At 43.4% G+C, this 21191-nt stretch overlaps 1 protein-coding gene across 1 annotated transcript in view; it reads left to right on the top strand.

The window, feature by feature from the left end:
* Positions 1 to 21191, top strand: part of ATRX (ATRX chromatin remodeler) — a 3779564-nt gene that overhangs the window by 2281030 nt on the left and 1477343 nt on the right. The window contains exon 16 of the mRNA XM_044057254.1: positions 7064 to 7173. Coding sequence (XP_043913189.1) covers positions 7064 to 7173 — 110 coding nt within the window. The remainder of the gene's footprint in view (positions 1 to 7063; positions 7174 to 21191) is intronic.

Here is a 21191-nt window from a genome sequence, read left to right as displayed (position 1 = left end):
GGGGGGGGGGGAACTTACCTTTACACACTTTAGCCTGGGAAACCAGGGATTCAGATTGATGTGTGTTAAGGGTAATCACCAGAGGCTACAATATACTCTTTGTCCCCTCCCACCCCAAAGAAAAGATTGAAGATTCCCGCTTTGCCGTCTGATCAGTTGGAATCCACAGCAACAGAAGTGTTGAAGTTGCTAAGCCAACGAGTCCACCAGCTCCTCCCCCCAGACAAGTTAGAATCTGTAGTGTATTCCAGGTTGTTTTTAGTTTCAAAAGAAGACAAGGGACATCGGACCAGTTTTGGATTTCATCCACCGAAATCAATATGTCAAACATTCAAAGTTCCAGGTGGTCACAGTACAGTTCATACTGTCTCTATTGAAGAAGGAAGATTGAATATGCTGTGTAGATCTCCAGAGCATCTACTACCACATCAAGTTCTGAAGGCAGTCCAGGAGATTCTTCCAGTTTTGCACTGCCATTTGTTTTCTTCACAGCCCCCTATATGTTCACAAAGATTATGGCAGTGGTTGGAGCTCATCTACCACTGCAAGGTATCCAAATCTTCCCATGCTTAGATAATTGGCTCCTAACTACTACTTCCAAGGATCTTTTATTGTAACACCAGACATTCCTTCATAGTCTTACAGACCAATTGAGGATAACAGTCAACCACATGAAGAGCAAACTGCCATCCATGTAACAAATAGAATGCCTAGGATGTTGAGACAGCTGTAAAAATTGCAAAACTTCTCACCCATTACAAGAGTCTGATCATTAAATCTCTTAGCCTCTCAAGAGATTTAGCATTCCCACCCCCAGGCAAGACTGGTTCTTCATCTGTTAGGTCTGGTAGCTTCTGCTGTATATTAGTCCCATAAGCAATATACCACATTAGAGTACTGCAATGGATACTGTCCATCTAGTGGTCATAGAGCATTCATCCCCTTTATACCGGAATCAACCTTACTCAAGTATGCAGAGACTATGCAAGTTGGTGGATCACTTCTCCTTCAGTAGTAGAGGGCAGACCCTTTTATCCACCTGTTCCCCAGACTACAGTAACCACAGACGCTTCCCTCCAAGGTGGGATGGGAGCATTTTGAGAGAAAGACTGTTCAAGGGACCTGGTTATCAGCAGAATCCAAATTTTACGTCTGTGTCTTAGACATGGAGCAGTCCTCCGAAAGGTGCAGGCTAGGAGGGCTGGTAATGGTTCAGGCTTTTCAGGACTTACAACCCAAGGGTGTGATTTCCATGTAGACGGATATGTAAGTGGTATGGTACATCAACATAGAAGGATGAACACATTCATAACTTCTCTGCTGGGAGGCCAAGTGAGTCTGGCAGTGAGCAATGTCTTCCCATTGCGTTATAGTAGCAACGCACATTCCTTTGACATCATACGTGTTAGCAGACAGGTTGAGCAGGACTAACCTGTTACCTCTTTAGTGGTCTCTCAAACAAACAGTGGCAACAGTGATCTTCAGCCTTGGGGCCAACCTTGCAGCAACCTCTTTGCCTTCTACCTAAACAACAAATGCAGCAGTTACTTTGCCCTCATACCTCCACAGGAACAATCACTGAGAGAGACTCTAATCCACATTTGGCCCCAGGTCTCCTGTATACCTTTCCACTGATAACTCTTCTAGGAAATTCATCCTGAAAGCTACAAGATGCAAGACCAAGGTTAGCCATCCTAATTGCCCTTTTCTGATCTCGGCAGGTATGGTTCCATTTCCTTTGGCTTCATTCACTGTGCCCACCATGGGTGCTGGATCCCATCCCAGATCTACTTTCACCCATCAAGGATGCCTCTACCAGACCTTCAGACCCTAAAGTTAATTGTAAGGTTTTTCCAATTTTAATGATAGCCGGAGATGCCAGGCTTTCCTCTCCAGTATTTCTCAAAAGGACTCTACAAAAAAGACTTATAAGAGCAAATTGAAAAAAAATTCTATTTGGGCATTCTCAGAGGTTTGGACCCCTTTCCAGCCACTTTTCTATAGATGCTAGAATTTATTTCTTAACTTTTTCTTCGAGGTTTCAGTTACTCTACTATAAAAGTCCCAGTGGTTGCCATTTCAAATTTTCACATAAGGCATAATGATTCATCTGTTGTCTTGCTCAGAGTTGCCAAAGTTTTCTTCAAAGGAACTTTCTTGTTGAAACTTATATTCAAGATTCAGTCCCACCATGGGATGTCACAGTCTGCTTCAGTCATTGACTCAAAAACCTTTTAAGTCATTTGCCTCAGACTATTTCAAGTTCCTTTCTTGGAAGACCATTCTTCTGATTGCTATCACTTCTGCTAGATGAGTTTTGGATCTGCAAAAACACTCATGCAAGCCACCATATCTCATATTCCACAAGGATATAATTTGACTAAGAACAAATCCTTCTTTTCTTCCAAAGGTGACTTCTGAAACAAATTTATATCATCACATTGACTTGTATATATTTTTTCCATTTTTTTCTACCAAAGGTGAACACATTCTTCATACATTAGATGTCCACAGGCAGCTCAGATTTTACTTACATTGCACCAAATACATCAGGAAATCAGACCAGCTGTTTTGTCTCTTTTTCCAAAATAAAACTAGGACAACAGGTGTCAAAGGTCACTCCAAATGTTTGATAGATTCCATTTCCTTTGTTTAGAAAACACAAGGGTTGACTTTGCATTCAAAATTTAAGGCACGTTCCACCAGAACAATGGCTACCTCATCATAATTTGCAGAATGAGTTGCTGTCAGGGACATCTGTGCAGCAGCTTGTTCAACAGTTACACTTTTGTATGTCATAAATTGGATCTTCACTCCAGAGCTTATGCTTCTTTTGGCTTTGCCATTTTCAGGAATGGCCTTCCTTGAGTATACCCAGGCCCTTTTTAGGCAGCTTAGGAGTCTGTCCCAGATGTTGAATCAGACAAAAACAGACAACATGGGATACAAAATTATGTGCTTACCATAATAATAGATCTTTGTTGTGTCATTTTTTCCAGTTCAGCATGTCGTCCTCCTTTCCTCTTCCGAATAACCATTTCACATGGTCTGGAGCTTGGACAGACCTTGTCTGAGAACCTCTCTATCTGTTAAATATAATCTTCCTTAGTGTGTAATGTTTGTGGATGCCTTTTTTCCATTTAATTGTATTCGGTATGTAATTAGAATAGTCAGCAAACTCGATCTGAGGTACTTATGTCAGAATGAGGGAATTGTGAGTAGGGGAGGAGTCAGAGTTTTCAGATCCAATACTTTGGTATCATATACCAAGGTTGGACCCATATGTTAAACACTAACCAGATAAATGCCCTTTCTCTTGTTGTTGTTTTGAATATGACTGTAATACGGGTAAAAACCTAAGTCAGAGTTGTCTGCTGTCTGATGGACAGTTTTGCTTTATAAGCAGGACATTGACTTTGCTTGACAATTTTGAGAAGCAGCAAGTTAAGTAGTACTGTGGCTGTGCTATTTTCTCTTAGCAGCTGCAACCTTTCAAAATGTTACTATGGTGAGTGTAGGACAAATCTACATATTTTATTTTTAGCCATCTGTATGTTGTGTGTGTGTGTTGGCATTGAAATGCATGTTAATAATGACAACCCATATTCATTTGTAAGGATAACCGCATTCCTGGCTGGAACATGAGGGTTAAACAGAAAGAGAAGATGGGAGACTCTCTTAGCATAACCTTTACAAGGCTACCCTGAGCAAAATATGAGGAGGGGTTTAAAATTCGACCAATATATTTCTGTTTTGTAACATAAGGGCTTGGATTGCCATTGTTGTTTTTTAATTGCAGTGTGTTTCTGGGCAGGGTATGTTGTCACTTTCGAATAGGAGCAAGCACCATGACACTAGACTTAATGAAGTTAGCTAGGAGTCTATTGTTATGAGTCCAGTTACACAATTTGGAGAAAGTAGCTTGTAGTTTTTGCTGAATTTCAGGAGTAGCTGGCCATCTGTGTACATAATTATGTTGAGTTCTTTTGGATGATATGTTAAGTCATTAATAAAGAGTAAAAGGATAAGGGGACCTAGAACAGATCCTTGTGGTGCTGGAGTACTAAGGATTCCAGTGTCACTGAGGGGGGAGTTGTTAGTATGTACTTAGAAGATTCTAATTTCCAGATAGCTTTTAAACCTTTTTAATGTGGTATTTCCAAAGTTAAATTTGCAAAGATCCAGCTTGTAGGTTCCATATGCTAGCAGGGCATGGTGGGGGATGGCCTGTCTTGTGATCTCACACAAGTGCTCACATGTAAGGGCTTGGAGAGCTTGAATTCTGTGCTGAACCACAGCACTAGGAAATTTGATCTAAAACCTATGCCAGTCCTTGTGTAGTGCTTTCTTCATCCTCCTACAGAGCTGCCTTTATCTATCAGAGTCCAGTACCAGCTCATACCCCCTCAGTACATTGTGCTAGTCTGTCGTTCACTTTTTTCATAGGCTGAGGTAGACTTCTAAAGATGTCGGTTCATGGTACTCCATTGTAGTCCTCTGAAGCTTCAAAAGATCTTAAGATTCCCATCTGTGAGCTTGGGATAGGAGCCCAGTCATCTGTTGGCATGTCTAGCAGGTGACTCCTATTGAAATGCCCTGAGGCTGATGAGGACAGCTTGCAGTAGTTTCTAGCCCTATGTTTTTCTTCCATAAATGTCTTGTGGCATTTCTGATGGAGACCTGTTGCATACTAGGTCGCTTTTACATTTGGAGTCCATCGTTATGAATGCTGTCTGAGCATCTTGAACCTTAACTTGTCCATGGCAGAAAAAAAAGGAAGAGACACCCACTGCATGTCACTGAATGAGTTAAAAAGTCACTTCACTAAGAATCCTAGTGCTGACTCCTGTGTAATTTCTTCTATCATGTCTAGATCCCAGAGGTCAAAGCATCATGTTTTGTCATCTTGTCATCAGAGAAATGAGTCCTTAGCTTTCGACATATATGGCAAGAGGGTCTGCTTCTCTGCCTTGTAACTATTCATCTTAACTGTCCTGTCATACCACTCAACTATCCAAATTTTTGCAGCATGTTCAAATTTTTTACTCATTTTTATTTATTCATACAGTTTGTGTTTTTTTAGCAAATCATTGAGGATTGAAGCCATTAAATGTCAGACATTTGAGTTTTAGACTTTATATTCTTCAGAAAATGGACAGTAATACAGTACCTGTTATTCTAGTAACTTTCTAAGTTTACAAGAGCAGTAATTAAAATATGTGCCTGATTTTGGGCCTTTGTCTCCCCGTTATTTTTAGTTTTGTCAAGATACTTTGCACTGAGGCTGAGAGGTATGTGTTCTATTTCCATGCCAAATTGGGTGGGGAAGGAGGTAGAAGGGCTTGATGGTCTGCTTAAGTTTGTGTTAAGCAAGGATGTTAAGGAGACCCTGTCTGAAGCTCATACTGTGAGATGTCTTGTATCTTGTTGCAGTTTTAACTATGTTGATGTTTCATTAGGGCTTGTATTCTTTGAGTGTCTGCAGAGGATGGTGTGGCTGAGGTTTATTTATGTATCCTTTCTGTCTATGGAACTCTATTTATATTAAAGATAAGTGATATAGCTAAGTCACTTTGCCATGTATATGAAATAGCAATGAGAACCTTGAAAACAGTATGTTGAAGTCCTCCTTCCAGGTGGGCCTGTGAACCAAGATTCTGGATGCCCACTTTTCAGGTGTATGCTCATTAGCCAGTCTGCCTGGGACCTAGCCTGTGACTTCCTAAAAGAGAATCAGGTTCTCACCTCCATGGAGGGTCTGGATGATCCCATTTCTGCTCCTCCACCTCTTCCTGTGCTAATCGTGTCCAACAGTAATTAAGGAAGATACCTCCTGTTTGAACAATGCATTCAAACATTGCAATATTTCATCCCTCCAGTGATGGAGAAATCAACAAAATTGATAGCTCTCCTTGCAGTCTCACTGCAGCCCTAATGTTTTTTGGGCTACTTGCGAGGGAGCTGTTCTCTGAACTTGATTTGGATTGGAGAGCTATTACAATGAGTCATTGGGTTCTTGGCATGGTTCCTTTTGACCATGTTATAAAACTTGTCTGTCCTCCTCTAACACTACTAGCAGTCCATTTGTTTCATTGGAACTCGGAGAGGGACAAAATGTAGTACTGAATAAAGTCATAGAGGCAGTCCTGGTGGTAGAGGATGGTTAGGAATTTTACTCCTGACTCTTCCTGGATCTGAAAGAGAGAGTTTCAACCAGCAAATTTGTTTACTTACATTTTTGGTTCTAGATGGTAATTCTGAAGGAGATGATGCCCATGTTTTCTGTAAGTTGTCTGGCTAGTGTTTCTGGACATGATGGATACTTTTTAACACATCTCTGGCATCTGCGTAGACAAACTTCGTTGGCTGTGTCTGGATAAGCATCACTTTTGGTGCAGATTGTTCCTATTTGAATTTCTTCTGCATACAGGGTCATAATTAAGGTGCTGACTATGGTGACTGAAGCCTGCTAGAGATTGATTTCCTACTATTTCCATACCTGGACAAGTATATCATAGTAGTCATGTCTGAGGACTTCCTTCATGTGCATTTTTTAGGTACTTACTTTGATGCAATTCCTAGGAATCACCATAAATGGGAAAAGGTCTTCACTGATCCCTTCCTAGAAGAATTCCTTCTTTAAGGTGGAATGCATTGTTAGTCATTCCCACTGTTAAGGACTACCTTAGTAATCATGCCATTTGGAACCTGAGTGAGAATGTAACAGCATCTAGACTTGCTTGCTTTATAAAATAAATATCTACAGTTCTGAAGTGAAAAAAAAATTATGTTATCTAATGGCAAGGTGCATACTGCTCAGACCTGTACTTTAATGCTAGTAGTGTTAGTGGTTATATGGTCAGTATTTCAATTTGTATGTATGCCATATTTAGAAGTAGTGGTTGCAAGTAATTTATTATTTTACACTACTACAGTCTTGTAATATTGTACTCCAAATGGCCACAAGTAAATACCACCCCACCCGCACGCACACACACTAATATGCACATACTTTTCTGATCCTTTCCTTGCTAAGAATACAAATATTTCAATGTGTTTGCAGGTGTTCAGTTCATGTGGGATTGCTGCTGTGAATCTCTTTCAAAAGCAAAGACATCACATGGCTCTGGCTGTATTCTTGCACATTGTATGGGTCTTGGTAAAACTCTTCAGGTATGTGATATTTCTTTTTGTGTATTGGACTTCTGTGAGATTTAATGTTTGTAACTGTGTGGATTTTCTGTGATGTATTTGTATTTTTGTTTTAATATCTCTTAATGTTTACATTTTTGATGCTGTGACAGAAATGAAGCCAATTCTTAAGTCAGGGTGAAACTAAAATTCATGCACTCGAGTTTTGCTTTAATCTCTGTTTGCTAAGAGCACTTCTCTAAGTTACATCAACATATCCAAAACTGCCTCCTCCTTTTGTTGATATGAAAGTACCTATTTAGTATGGTTGTATTTTTTTTTCATTACTCCAGGTGCTACTAAGACTTTTGGAACTGTCTGATTATCCTTGTTCCATATTGCTGTAGTTTCTGCTTGCATGTCTTCTTAATCTGATGTTAATCTTCATTCATTACTGATGGGTGGCGGTTCCATCCTCGGAGCCAAGTCGGCCTTGTAACAAGCTCGTGCCAGCCAAAATACTCTTGAACTAAGCTTTACCCAGAGTGCTCCTCACCCTGTTACCTCAGATCTCGTTTGCCGTGTAGCCATCAAGACGTGTCAAGCCAGCTTTCAGCGTACTATAAAATTTATTATTCTGAAATCTCTTTTTTCACAGAATTTCCTTTCTTTTTTGTTTATAATACTTTCTCTTACTACTCTCTAAACTTTTACCCCTGTTGGAAAAATCTTTCTACTTACCTCCTTATCAGCCCAGTAATCTTAGTACCGTCATTGGTACAGGCCTTCCCTCTCTCTCTACTTTCTTCTCTTTACCTCTTGTGGTAGTCTTCATACCATTGCTGGTATTCTTTCCTGCCTTTTAAAAAAAAAAAAGATTTCTCTATCTGCTTTACTTTGAGTTTGTACTGGTATTGTATTTGTGATGTTCGTGTTTCACTGTTGCAGTCATTACAATTGGGTTATCCTACTGGCAGGCTACCCGCAGTCGGCCTGAATTCAAAAGTCTAGGTCCGGCGTCGGTTGCTGTCGCCTCCTCCCTGACGTCAGTGAACAAGGGGTATAAAAGACGCAGCCAACGCCATTTTCTTCAGTCTTTCTTGCCACTCAGTGTTCGATGCAAAAGCAGTTCGCAAGTGCCGGTCGACCGACTCCTGAGATTTTCGTCTTCGAATTTCAGATCCGAAGTCTTCATTAAAAGCTAAGTACCCCATTGGGGAATCTTTTTTCATGCTCCAGACCGATGTCAGAAAAAGTTAATAATTGTATTTCTTGTGGGAAGCAAATGCCTCATAAGGACTTTCATTCCTACTGTATTCCTTGCCTAGGCCCTGACCACGACGTAGGTAATTGTCGGTTCTGTGCTAGATTTAACCAATGCACTATTAAGCGTCGGTACGATTTTGCATTTCACTATTTTGGCAGAAGATTTAATTACACAATGTCGTCGGATAGCCATCCGACTACTGCAATTCCCAAGAAACACAAAGAAAAAGAAAAGGACAAACATCTGAGGTCCAAAACTGACGACGAGGCTTCTTCTAAGCCAGTCGCTGGTTCTCAGTGAGGCGCTTTCGCAGCCCCCGACGCCTGCTACTTTAGAGCCGCAGGCCATTACCGACTCCCATGTGGAGCCAACTAGGCCACTGGAAACTCAAGGTATTGGAACCTCAGAAACTGTTCCCTCAGATGGGTCCAGAGCCGCTGAGCAGGCATCTGCTTCTGAGGGTGTTTTCAGGCCTACACAGTTATATGTAAAAATGACTTCAGCTTCAAAGACAAAGACTAAAGCACCTTTAAAGACAAAGAAACCAGTACAACAGACCCATGGACAGGCCTCCATGCCTAAAAACAGATGCTCAAAATTGCCGAAGACCTAATTGCTTTGATCAGGGTTCCCATCCCCCTCCTGATAAGAGGCCTAGGCAAGAAACAGAATATGAATCTTCAGATCAGGTTTCCATGTCATCTGATTCTTCTTCTGATCAGGAATACTCTCTTTCTCCCTATGAGGATTCTGATGCTGAAGAATCTATCCCTTCAGCCTCTCCTCCTGAGGATTATTCTTTTGGGGAAACTCTGCATACCATGAGGGAGCATTTCCACTGGGAGAGTCAAGATTATTCAGAATCTAAGAAAAGGCCCAGAGACTTACTTTTACTACCTCAGCACAGGCCACTTGCTATTTCACCTGTGTGACATTGTAGATGATGTTTTTTCAGAGTCCAGTCTGACTCCTGACTCTCTGCGTCCAGCTCCTGTTAAGCCAGACAAGACACTACAGGGTTTCAGAGTCACATTAATTTCTCTCTCAAAACCCTGTTGCTGACCCAGAAACTATCTCTCAGGGTCCCAAAGGGATCAAGGCTTCCACTGCAAAAAAACCTACTCCCTCTGACAGGGATTCTAGGGCTCTGGACAGATGGGGAAAAAAGATTTGCACTTCTGTTACCTTGGCTATTAGGGCTTTAAATTGTCAATTTCATATGCTTAAATATCAGCAATATATTATGTCACTGCTTAAACAGAAACTGTTGATAAATTCTGAATGTGCAGAAAACAAAGAAATGCAGGATTTATTGCATGCAGCTGAACAAGTTAGAAAGCATACTTTGCAATGTGGTTTTGATTCTCTGGAGGCCTCCTGCAGGGACGCTGTTACGGGTTCTGTCATCAGGAGGCATGCTTGGTTAAAGGAACAGAATCTGCCTGATCATGTTAAAGCAAATTATTAGATGCTCCATTACAGCATGATGCCTTGTTTGGTGTTAAAGCAGAGGAGGTGTTGAAGAAAGTGGAGGACAAAGCAAAATCTATGCAAACAGTCAAGGATTTCTTACAGGTACAGCCTCTAAGATTTAGCAGACACTGGCCTACAAAGAATTGGTCCTTTCCAGTGTCAGACAGGCCACAAAGGGGCAGATACAGATGCCCTAGAGGCAGATCCCAGCCCCAAGGCACATACAGGTCTAAACAATGGGGTGCTTCTACCTCCAAAAGCAGAGAGGACAAAGCACAGCCATACAGGAAGCAGTCCCAATGACTTCCCCCTGCCTCCGCCAAGCACTTATCTTCTGGCAGCACCTTTAGGGGGAAAACTAGCACTTTTTCATCAAAATTGACACATAATAACCCAGGACAAATGGGTCTTGAACATAGTGTCACAAGGCTACAAGTTTCACTTTCATACCCTGCCAAGGGCACATGGTTTGCCAGACCTGCCAAAAAATCAATGGGCAGAGGCACAAAAGCAAGTTTCATCCCTCGTGGACTTGAGGGCTATTCAGCAAGTACCAGAGCAAGAGCAGGGACAATGATTTTACTCAAGACTGTTCTTGGTGCCCAGAAAGACCAAAGCCTGGAGACCAATACTGGACCTATCTATTCTAAACACATATCTGGATATTCCAAAATTCAAGATGTTGACTTTGCAGCAGCTTCTGCCCATGCTGGGCAAGAGGGCTTGGCTTGTGACATTAGACCTAAAAGAGGCATACCTGCATGTCCCAATCAGACAATCATGCAGAAGATACCTCAGATTCATAGCTGGCTCAATGCACTCCCAATTCTCTGCACTGCCCTTTGGCTTATCTACTGCACCCATGGTCTTCACAAAATGCCTAGCTGCAGTAATTGCATTCTGCAGACAAAGAGGAATACAAATATATCCTTACTTGGACGACTGCCTCATCCAAGCAGTCATGTGGTACAACAAGCAGGAAGTCAGCACCTATCCCTTTGCAGACTAGCCATGACTTTGTATGACAGGGACACAGCATTGACACATCTGCAGTACATCTTCTACAGGCACAAAAGATAAAAGAATTGGCAGACTTAGATCTAGAGAAACCTCTTGGATCCCCCCAGTGGGAAATTGGATCCCCAAGTCTTCAGCAGCATGATGATAAGGAAATGGGGATGGGGACAGATCTATTTGCCTCCCTCACAACTGCCAACTAGAGATTCTGCACAAGGACCAAGCAGAAAGCAAGGACATCCTCTTACAACATCTGGCTTTTGTAAAAACATCTTCTAAGTTGCCTGGGGTACACAGTAAAAGAAATCAAAACTAGTACCCTCACAAAATATGACATTCCTGGGTGCCACCTTGAATACAACGGCCCAGAAGGCTTATCTGACGCCAGACAAACAACTACGACTGACTCAATATTTCAAAACAATGGCAACAAAGACCCTACTCTCTGCGAGTAAAATTCTGCAGGCCTTGGGCTTCATGGCATCTTGCATACTACTAATACCATTTGCAAAGCTGCATATGAGGAAATTACTGTGGTACCTAAAAAGCGTGTGGTCTCAACACAGCCACAGCTTGGACACAATGATATCTCTCATTCCTTGGCTACAACAGGAGTTTCTATGGTGGTCACAGGCATGTCACCTCAACAAGGGTCAGCCTTTCACCTTGCCCCCAGCCAGGCAAACTATGACAACAGATGCATCGGACTACGCCTGGGGGGTACACATGGCAGGACAGTGCGTTCAAGGCATATGGTCTGCAGATCAAAGAAATCTGCAGATCAATCAAAAAGAGATGCTAGCTGTACAGAATGCTCAGACAGCCTTCAAGAACCTATTACATCCAGGACAACTTGCAATAAGGACGGACAACACCACAGTAATGTGGTACATAAACAAACAAGGGGGTACACACTCCTACCTTCTATGCAGGCAAGCAATGACCTTGTGGAACACAACACTGGCTTACCAAGTTCAGTTACAAGCTCAAATTCCTGCCAGGAAAAAAGAACACATTGGCAGACGACCTCAGCAGAAACATCATGGATCCCCACGAGTGGAAACTGGATCCACAAATATTTGCAATAACTCAAAAATGGGGCCTTCCAGACATAGACCTGTTTGCCAGCCCCCAAAACTTATCAGCTAACAAAATTTTGTACAAGGACATTTCACCATCAAGCTTGGAAAGTGGACGCACTCTCATTCAGTTGGAAAAACCTGGTAGTATATGCCTTCCCTCTATTGCCTCTCCTCACAAAGGTGCTTATGAAAGTCAGAAAGGAGAGACCACGACTGATACTCATAGCCCCAGCCTGGCCACGCCAGCACAGGAATATGGCCCAGGGCCCACCTTGGATTTTGCCACAAATTGCTCATTTGCTCACACAGCAAACCAATCAGATTCTACACAGCCAGCTCAAAACCTTAAATCTGGCTGCATGGCAAATCAGCTAAGCATCCAGCCAGTTCCTCTTTCCCAAGCAGTTATGGATGTTCTTCTGGAAGCTAGGAGGCCCAGCACCAGGAAGGCCTACTCGGACAAATGGAAAAGATTTCTCGCCTGGAACCAAGCTAAAGGCCAAAACACACTTCAGCCTCACATGCCTCAGATTCTACAGTATTTAACTGAGATGTTGCACAAAGGACTTTCTTTTTCTTCCATTAGAATCCATGCATCAGCTATTTCAGCCCACTACAACACGGATCCACCCTTATTTTCACATCCATTTCTAAGGCAGTTCCTCAGAGGGGCAAAAAACATTAGACCCCCCCCCCCCAGGAGAGCACCTACACCAACATGGGACCTCAATTTTGTTCTGGAAAAACTTACGCTACCTCCCTTTGAACCAGCTTTTTCTGCAGATTTACAGTTTCTATCATGTAAGACTGCCCTGCTGCTAGTAATAACTTCAGCTAGAAGAGTCTCAGAGCTGCAGGCACTAATAGCAGTGGAACCTTTCCTCATTTTCCATCAAGACAGAGTTTCTCTACGAACTAATCCTTCCTTCATGCCTAAGGTGGTTTCCAGTGTGGCTTTAAATCAAACCATCCACTTACCCACCTTCTTCCCAAATCCACAGAACAAAGGAGAAAGACTCCTGCATTCTTTGGACATTCACAGGCAACTTCGTTACTACTTGGATCAAACTAAGGTTTTCAGAAAATCTGACCAGCTCTTTGTATCCTATGCTACAGCTGCACAAGGGAAGTCTATATCAAAACAAACCATTATCAAATGGATAGGACATTGCATTCGTTTTTGTTATACCCATCATGGAAAACCAGTTCCTGCTACCATTAGGCCCCACTCTACCAGGGCAACAGCTGCATCTACAGCCTTCCTCAGGGGTGTTCAAACCAAGGAGATTTTGGAAGCTGCAACTTGGAGTTCAGTACACACTTTACCAAACACTATCACTTACCACTTTACTCTTAAGACTAGAGCTGGCTTCACCACTGCAGTTCTGCAGGGCCTTCTTGCCTCCTCTAACCCTCTATGACTCCTCCACCCATCCTTAGCTTTGGGATTCTAACCAAGTGTGATGACTGCAGCAGGGTAACACGATGAACATAGTACAGTTTTGTACCTACCATAAATGTAGATGTTCAAGTGTACATCCTGCTGCAGTCCAGGTTACCCTCCCTCCATCCTCTCTGATCTAACTGGCTAAATCTCTACAGAACCTTCCTGATGTATTTGCTTATAGCTGGAGGGATTTTGTGTTTGTGCTAAAACTTCATAAATTGATACTAATTACTGACCACCTTTTTGGGGGCACCTGACATCTGTGGCAAGAAAAACTGAAGAAAATGGCATCGGATGCATTATATATACCCCTGGCGCACTGACGTCAGGGAAGAAGCGACAGCAACCGACGCCGGACCAAGACTTTGGAATTCCGGCCGACTGCGGGACCGCCTGACAACAGGATAACCCAAGTGTGATGACTGCAGCAGGGTGTACACTCGAACATCTACATTTATGGTAGGTACAAAACTGTACTTTTCTGCTATTCACAACATGGCAAATCAGTCCCTAAGGCCATTAGGCCACATTCAACCAGAGCAGCAGCCACTTCAGCAGATTTCCTCAGAGGAGTACCAACCAAATACATTTTAGAGGCTGCAACCTGGAGTTCAGTGCACACTTTTGCAAAGCACTATCACTTACCACTCTACTCTAAATCCAGGACAGGCTTTGCCACTGCAGTTCTGCAGGGCTTCATAGCCGCTCCTAATCCTATTTAGCTCCAGCCTCCCAACCTTAGCTTTGGGATTCAACCCAATTGTAATGACTGCAATAGTGAAACACGATGAACATAGTACAGTTGTGTACCTACCATAAATTTAGATGTTTGAGTGTATTCACTGTTGCAGTCCAGGATGTTCATCGTGCATACAGCTGCAGTCATAACAGATGGGATCTCCTGCCGTCAGGCGGGTCCTCGGTCGGCCGAATTCCAAAGTCTAGGTCCGGCGTCGGTCGTTGTCGCTTTCTTTCCTGACGTCAGTGCGACAGGGGGTACATAAGACACAGCCAACGCCATTTTCTTCAGTCTTTTTTGCCGCGCGGTGCCCGAAGCAGAAGCAGTTCTCAAGTGCTGGTCGGCCAGCTCCTGAAATTACGAAAATTTGGAAACCGAAGTCTTCTTTAAAGCTAAGTACCCCATTGGGGAAACTTTTCTTGCCTCAGACCGATGTCAGACAACGTTAACAATTGTATTTCTTGTGGGAAGCAAATACCGCATAAGGATTTCCATTCCCTCTGTATACCTTGTTTAGGCCCAGACCACGACGTCTCGGGCAGTCGCTTTTGTGCTACTTTCAATAAACGCACTATTAAGCGTCGGGCGGAGTTCGCCCAGCACTTTTTTGGTAAAGCTTTTAATTATAAAATGTCGTCGGAGACTCCGACTACTGTTTTGTCCAAAAAACGCAAGGACAAACATCGACACGCGAGGTCCGCGGTCTCCACCGACACCACGCCAAAACCGGCTACACGTGGTCCGGTTCTCAGCGAGGCACCTACGCAGCCCCTGACTACCGACGACACTTCTCTGGCGGTGTCTTCTGTAACCGAGACCGCAGGTTCCTCTGCCCATACCCTGACTACAGCTACCGAAGCCACTGTGAGTGTTGAACCTCTTAATGTGGACAGGTCCACTTCCACCCATGGTGTCTTCAGACCTTCATCTTCCTTTTCCATAAAGGCCTTTACTAAGTCTAAATCAGCCATGCATTCCAAGAGGCCTGTTGCACAGGGCCCATCTCCAGGCCCCATGCCTAAAAAGCAGATGCTCAAAATGGCTGAGGATTTAATTACTCTTATCAGGGGTTCCCAACCCCCTCCGGACAAGAGACCCAGAGTGGAGGAAGATTCTCCCCCTTCTGACCAGGGCTCCATTATTTCAGAACTTTCTGATGAAGAGGAACACTCATACTCCCCTTTTGAAGATTCTGATGCAGAGCAGTCCATTCCTTCTGTATCCCCCCAGAGGATTTTTCTTTCGGGGAAACCTTGCATACCTTGAGGGAACACTTCCATTGGGAAGGTCAAGATTTTTCAGATTCCAAGAAAAGGCTTAGGGAATTTCTTTTGCTACCTCAGCATAGACCTCTGGCGATACCTCCTGTCTTGGACATACTTGATGATGTTTACGCGGAGGCTTGCCTTAATCCGGATTCCCTGCCTCCTGCCCCAGTCAAGCCTGATAGGTACTACAGAGTTCCTAACTCACACCAATTTCTTTACAAAAGCCATAATGCCTACCCTGAGACCATTTCTCAAGGCCCCAAGGGAATGAAGGCCTCTACTGCTAAGAATCCATTACCTTCCGAGAGAGAGTCTAGATCCTTAGAAAGGTGGGGGGAAAAGGTATATACCTCGGCCACCCTAGCCATGAGGGCCTTAAATTTGTCAGTTCCATATGCTTAAATATCAGCAGTTTCTGTTATCACAATTAAGGAATAAAATGTCACAACCTGAACAACCAGATTTGAAGGAGTTGCAGGATATGATGCATAGTGCAGAACAAGTGGATAAACACACCTTACAATGTGCTTATGATGCTCTAGAGGCCTCAAGTAGAGCTGCTGTTACAGGATCAGTCATTCGTAGACATGCCTGGCTTAGGGAACAAACCTTGCCTGATCATGTTAAAGCTAAACTTCTAGATGCTCCTTTACAAAAGGATGTATTATTTGGTACTAATGCTGAGGAGATACTACGGAAAATGGAAGAAAAAGCTAAATCTATGCAAACTGTCAAAGCTTTTCTACAGGTACAACCACCACGTTTTAGCAGAAATTGGCCTTCAAAAAACTGGTCCTTTCCAGACACGGACAAGCCCCAAAGTGGTAGATACAGGCGCACAAGGGGCAGAGGACAATCTCAAGGATCATATAGAGGCAGACAGTGGCAATCTCCAGCACCAAGAGGTGGCGAAGACAGTGCACAACAATACAGGAAACAAACTCAATGACTTTCCCCTTTGCATGCCAAGCAAGGCTCAGGTGGCAGAACCCTTGGGAGGAAAGCTGGCATTATTTTCAAAAAATTGGCATATTGTCACAAAAGACAAATGGATCCTGGACATTATAAACAGAGGCTACAGATTTCATTTTTACACTCTTCCAAAAATGAAAGGCATGCCGAACCTGCCACACAATCAAAGGGCAGAGGCTCAAATACAAATTTCAAAGCTCATGGACATGAAAGCTATTCAAGAGGTACCTACTCACGAACAAGGTCAAGGTTTTTATTCCAGACTAATCCTGGTACCAAGGAAGGGAACCGATTGGAGACACATTTTGGACTTATCCATCCTAAACACATTTCTACTTGTACCAGAATTCAAGATGCTCAGCTTACAGCAGCTTTTTCCCATGCTGGGCAAGGAGTCTTGGCTGGTAACATTGGACCTCAAGGAGGCATACCTGCATGTCCCAATCAGACAAAGCTGCAGAAGATACCTCAGATTTCTTGCAGGTTCGATCCACTATCATTTCTCTGCATTGCCCTTTGGCTTATCTACTGCGCCCAGAGTATTCACAAAATGCCTGGCATCAGTAATTGCCTACTGCAGACTTCAAGGGATACAAATTTACCCTTATTTGGAAGATTGCCTAATCCAAGCAGACAGCAAACACATACTTCTGGAACATCTGGCTTATGTAACACGGTTATTGAATTGTCTGGGATACACAGTCAACAAAGAGAAATCCAGGCTAACACCATCTCAGAAAATAATTTTCCTGGGTGCCAACTTGGACACAAACACCCAGATGGCCTATGTTACGCCAGAAAAACAGGGGCAACTAACTCAGTACTTCAAGATGCTAGCAAATTGTACCAGGCTAACTGCAAGGAAAATCCTGCAGGCTCTGGGCTTCATGGCATCTTGCATTCTTCTAATCCCATGTGCAAAGTTGCATATGAAGAAACTTCAGTGGTACCTAAAAAACCTATGGTCTCAACACTGCCACAGTTTGGAAACAATAATACCACAAATTCCATGTTTGCAAAAGGAATTTCTATGGTGGGCCCAAGCATGCCAAACACAGGTCTACCATTCTGCAAGCCTCCAGCAAATCAAGTCATCACAACAGATGCCTCAGACTACGCCTGGGGGGCACACATGACAGACAGGTGCATTTAGGGCAAATGGTCCCAAAAGGAAAAGCACCTTCACATCAATCAAAAGGAAATGCTAGCAGTGATAAATGCAATTACAGCTTTCAAGGACCTCCTGCATCCAAGGCAATTATTGATAAGAACGGACAACACCACAGTAATATGGTACATAAACAAACAAGGAGGAACACATTCATACCCCCTGTGCAGGCTGGCCATGTCACTTTGGAACATGGCTCTGGAATGGTAAATCGAGCTTCAAGCACAGTACCTGCCAGGTTTGGAAAACACGCTGGCAGCCAATCTAAGCAAAAATATGACAGACCCGCACAAATGGAAGTTGCACCCTCAAATGTTTACAAAGATAATCCAAGCGTGGGGAAGGCCAGACATAGATCTCTTTGTCTCCCACAGGAATCATCAATTGACAAAATTCTGCTCAAGGACATTTCATCCAAAGGCCTGGAGAGTGGATGCCCTTTCTTTCAGTTGGGCAGCACGGACAGTTTACGCCTTCCCACCTTTGCCTCTACTGCCCAAGGTGCTCTTGAAAGCAAGAGCAGACAGACCAAAGATGATACTGATTGCTCCAGACTGGCCAAGACAACACTGGTACCCACTCCTGACGAGCCTAACACATTCTCCTCCCTGGACCCTACCTCTAATGCCTCTTCTCCTGACTCAGCACAGCTACAAAACTCTTCACAGTCAGCTGAAAACACTCAATCTGGCTGCATGGAAAATTCCTTAACACCACAACAGACCCTGCTCTCCAAGGAGGTGCAGGATGTCATTTTGGAGGCCAGAAGGCCATCTACTAGAAAAGCTTACTCCTCATAATGGAAACGGTTTTGCGCTTGGAATGAGAAAAAGGGCCAGGATCCTAGAAAACTGAATTTGAATCGGATATTACAGTATCTAGCTGAGCTGTTGAACAGTGGACTTTCATTTTCCTCCATCAAAATCCATGCCTCAGCCATTTCTGCAGAATACAACACTGATCCACCCTTATTCTCTCACCCACTCTTAAGGCAGTTCCTCAGAGGGGCTAAGAATTTAAGACCTCCAAGGAAACAACCAATACCAGCCTGGGATCTTAATTACATTCTAGAAAAATTAACATTGCCTCCCTTTGAACCAGCTGCCTCAACAGATTTGCAATATTTGTACTGGAAAACAGCTTTCCTTCTGGCTATTACCTCAGCTCGTAGGGTCTCGGAACTACAAGCCCTCAAGGCTGTGCAGCCCTTTCTCATCTTCCATCAGGACAGGGTTTCCCTACGAACCAACCCGTCATTTATGCCTAAGGCAGTATCCAGGGTAGCTTTAAATCAGGCCATACACTTACCTTCCTTTTACCCCAATCCTCAAAACAAAGGGGAAAGGCTGCTACATTCCTTAGACATCCATAGACAGCTACGTTACTATTTGGACAGAATAAAGCCTTTCAGGAAATCAGAACAACTCTTTTGTGTCCTATGCTGTAGGAGCTCAAGGGAAGCCAATTTCCAAACAGACAATTTCAAAATGGATAGGCCACTGCATACGGTTTTGCTACTCCTTTCATCGTAAATCTGTACCTACAGGCATCATATCCCACTCCACAAGGGCCACAGCTACCTCTGCAGCCTTCCTCAGAGGAGTCCCTACCAAAGATATTTTGGAGACAGCCACTTGGAGTTCTGTGCATACCTTCACTAAACACTACCACACCTACCTTTATACTCTAAAACTAGAGCAGGCTTTGCCACTGCTGTGTTGCAGGGCATTCTGGCTCCTCCCAGTTCCACCTTTTGCCTACCACCCTGTGCGTAGCTTTGGGATTCTACACATCTGTTATGACTGCAGCTGTATGCACGATGAACATAGTACAGTTTTGTACCTACCATAAATGTAGATGTTCGAGTGCTAATACAGCTGCAGTCCATGTTTCCCTCCCTCCTTCCCCTCTGGGTACAGACCTAGTGGCTAACTCCTCATCTTACAACCTGCAACTACTGATTTTTGATTATATTGCATTGCATGATTATATATATATTATATATATATATATATATATATATATATATATATATATATATATATATATATATATATATATATATATATTGCCTTCCTTCTGGGGGCACCTGACATCTGGGGCAAGAAAGACTGAAGAAAATGGCATCGGCTGCGTCTTATGTAACCCTGTCGCACTGACGTCAGGAAAGAAAGCGACGACAACCGACGCTGGACCTAGACTTTGGAATTCGGCCGACCAAGGACCCGTCTGATGGCAGTAGAACCCATCTGTTATGACTGCAGCTGTATTAGCACTCAAACATCTACATTTATGGTAGGTACAAAACTGTACTTTACCCACCCACCATCCCCCTTATCTTTGCTGGAACTTATCTGTACTTCTGTATTCTATACAACCTATGTGGTGTATTTGCTTGTAGATGAAGGAATAATTTACTTTGGTGAATGCATGCTTTATTTACATAATTTTAGCCTACCCTTTTGGGGGCACCTGACATCTGGGGCAAGAAAAACTGAAGAAAATGGTGTCGGCTGCATGTTTTATATTCCTGGCGCACTGACTTCAGGGAGGAGGCAACAGCAACCGACACCGGACCTAGACTGTGGAATTCAGGCCGACTGCGGGTAGCCTGCCAGCGGGATAACCCAATTGTAATGACTGCAACAGTGAATACACTGTAACATCTACATTTATGGTAGGTACACAACTGTACTTTGTATTTTGTTGATACCAGATAAGCAATTTGCTGAAGTTGTTCCCCACCTTGTCTGAGAAGAAAGGGGAAAAGGATTCAAGCAGTGCAACCACTGCGGTCGCAAAATGCCTAATTCTGACACTCATATTTCTTGTGTGTGTTGTGTGGGTGTCCCACATCTATCTGTTCAACCACCTTGTGACGTTTGTAAAGGGTTCATTTCTCATACCCCAAACAAGAGGAAAAACAAACTGATTCTTACGGGCCTATTAAAGACACCTTCCTCAGAAGCTATTTCTGTGTCGGAGGGCTCACTCCCTCCAAAGAAAAACACAAAAAAAAGGCCACTCTGTTCCTTCTTCACCTCTTTCTGGTGATGGGAAGTCTGAACCCAGACCAAACATTCCTAAATTGGCACCAACGACTTTGGCTCCGGGGCCTCAACCACCCTCCACGGCGCCATACTCTGTTCTGAAACCGCATGTATCCACTTCAGTGCCATCTTCTATTATTTTAACTCTGGCACCATTCTTGATGGTGCCAATACCCACTGTACCAACTATACCTTCAACTAGCACAGTAGTTCCATCCTATTTGGCACGAACAATAGTAAATCCAGCACCAGTCCCTTCCCCCCACCTTATACATGTTATTGGTCTTGAGACCATTGTATCGATAGGAGAGCCTGCTCGGACCCGATACTCTCCCACGGCATATCCTTTCTTTGGGCAATATTATAGCCCTTTTTTGGAATGGCCTGATTCTCCACTGGGGATATCAACCCGATCTTCCAGGAGATTCTCGGAACTGGACGTGATGTGTCTTGTAGACCAGCTGCTGATGGCCAGAGGGATTTCAACACCTTCCAGACCTCCCCTCCCAACTGGAATTGGGAGTTTTTCTCCACAGACTTATGCGTATTCTCCTCCTTTGACCTAATTGCAGGTATC

This window comes from Protopterus annectens, chromosome 15.part0, assembly GCF_019279795.1.
Source record: "Protopterus annectens isolate FY-2018-M chromosome 15.part0, PAN1.0, whole genome shotgun sequence".
NCBI classification, from domain to species: Eukaryota; Metazoa; Chordata; order Ceratodontiformes; family Protopteridae; genus Protopterus; species Protopterus annectens.
Note: the sequence above shows the minus strand (reverse complement) of the source record. Positions and strands in the feature narration are given on the sequence as shown.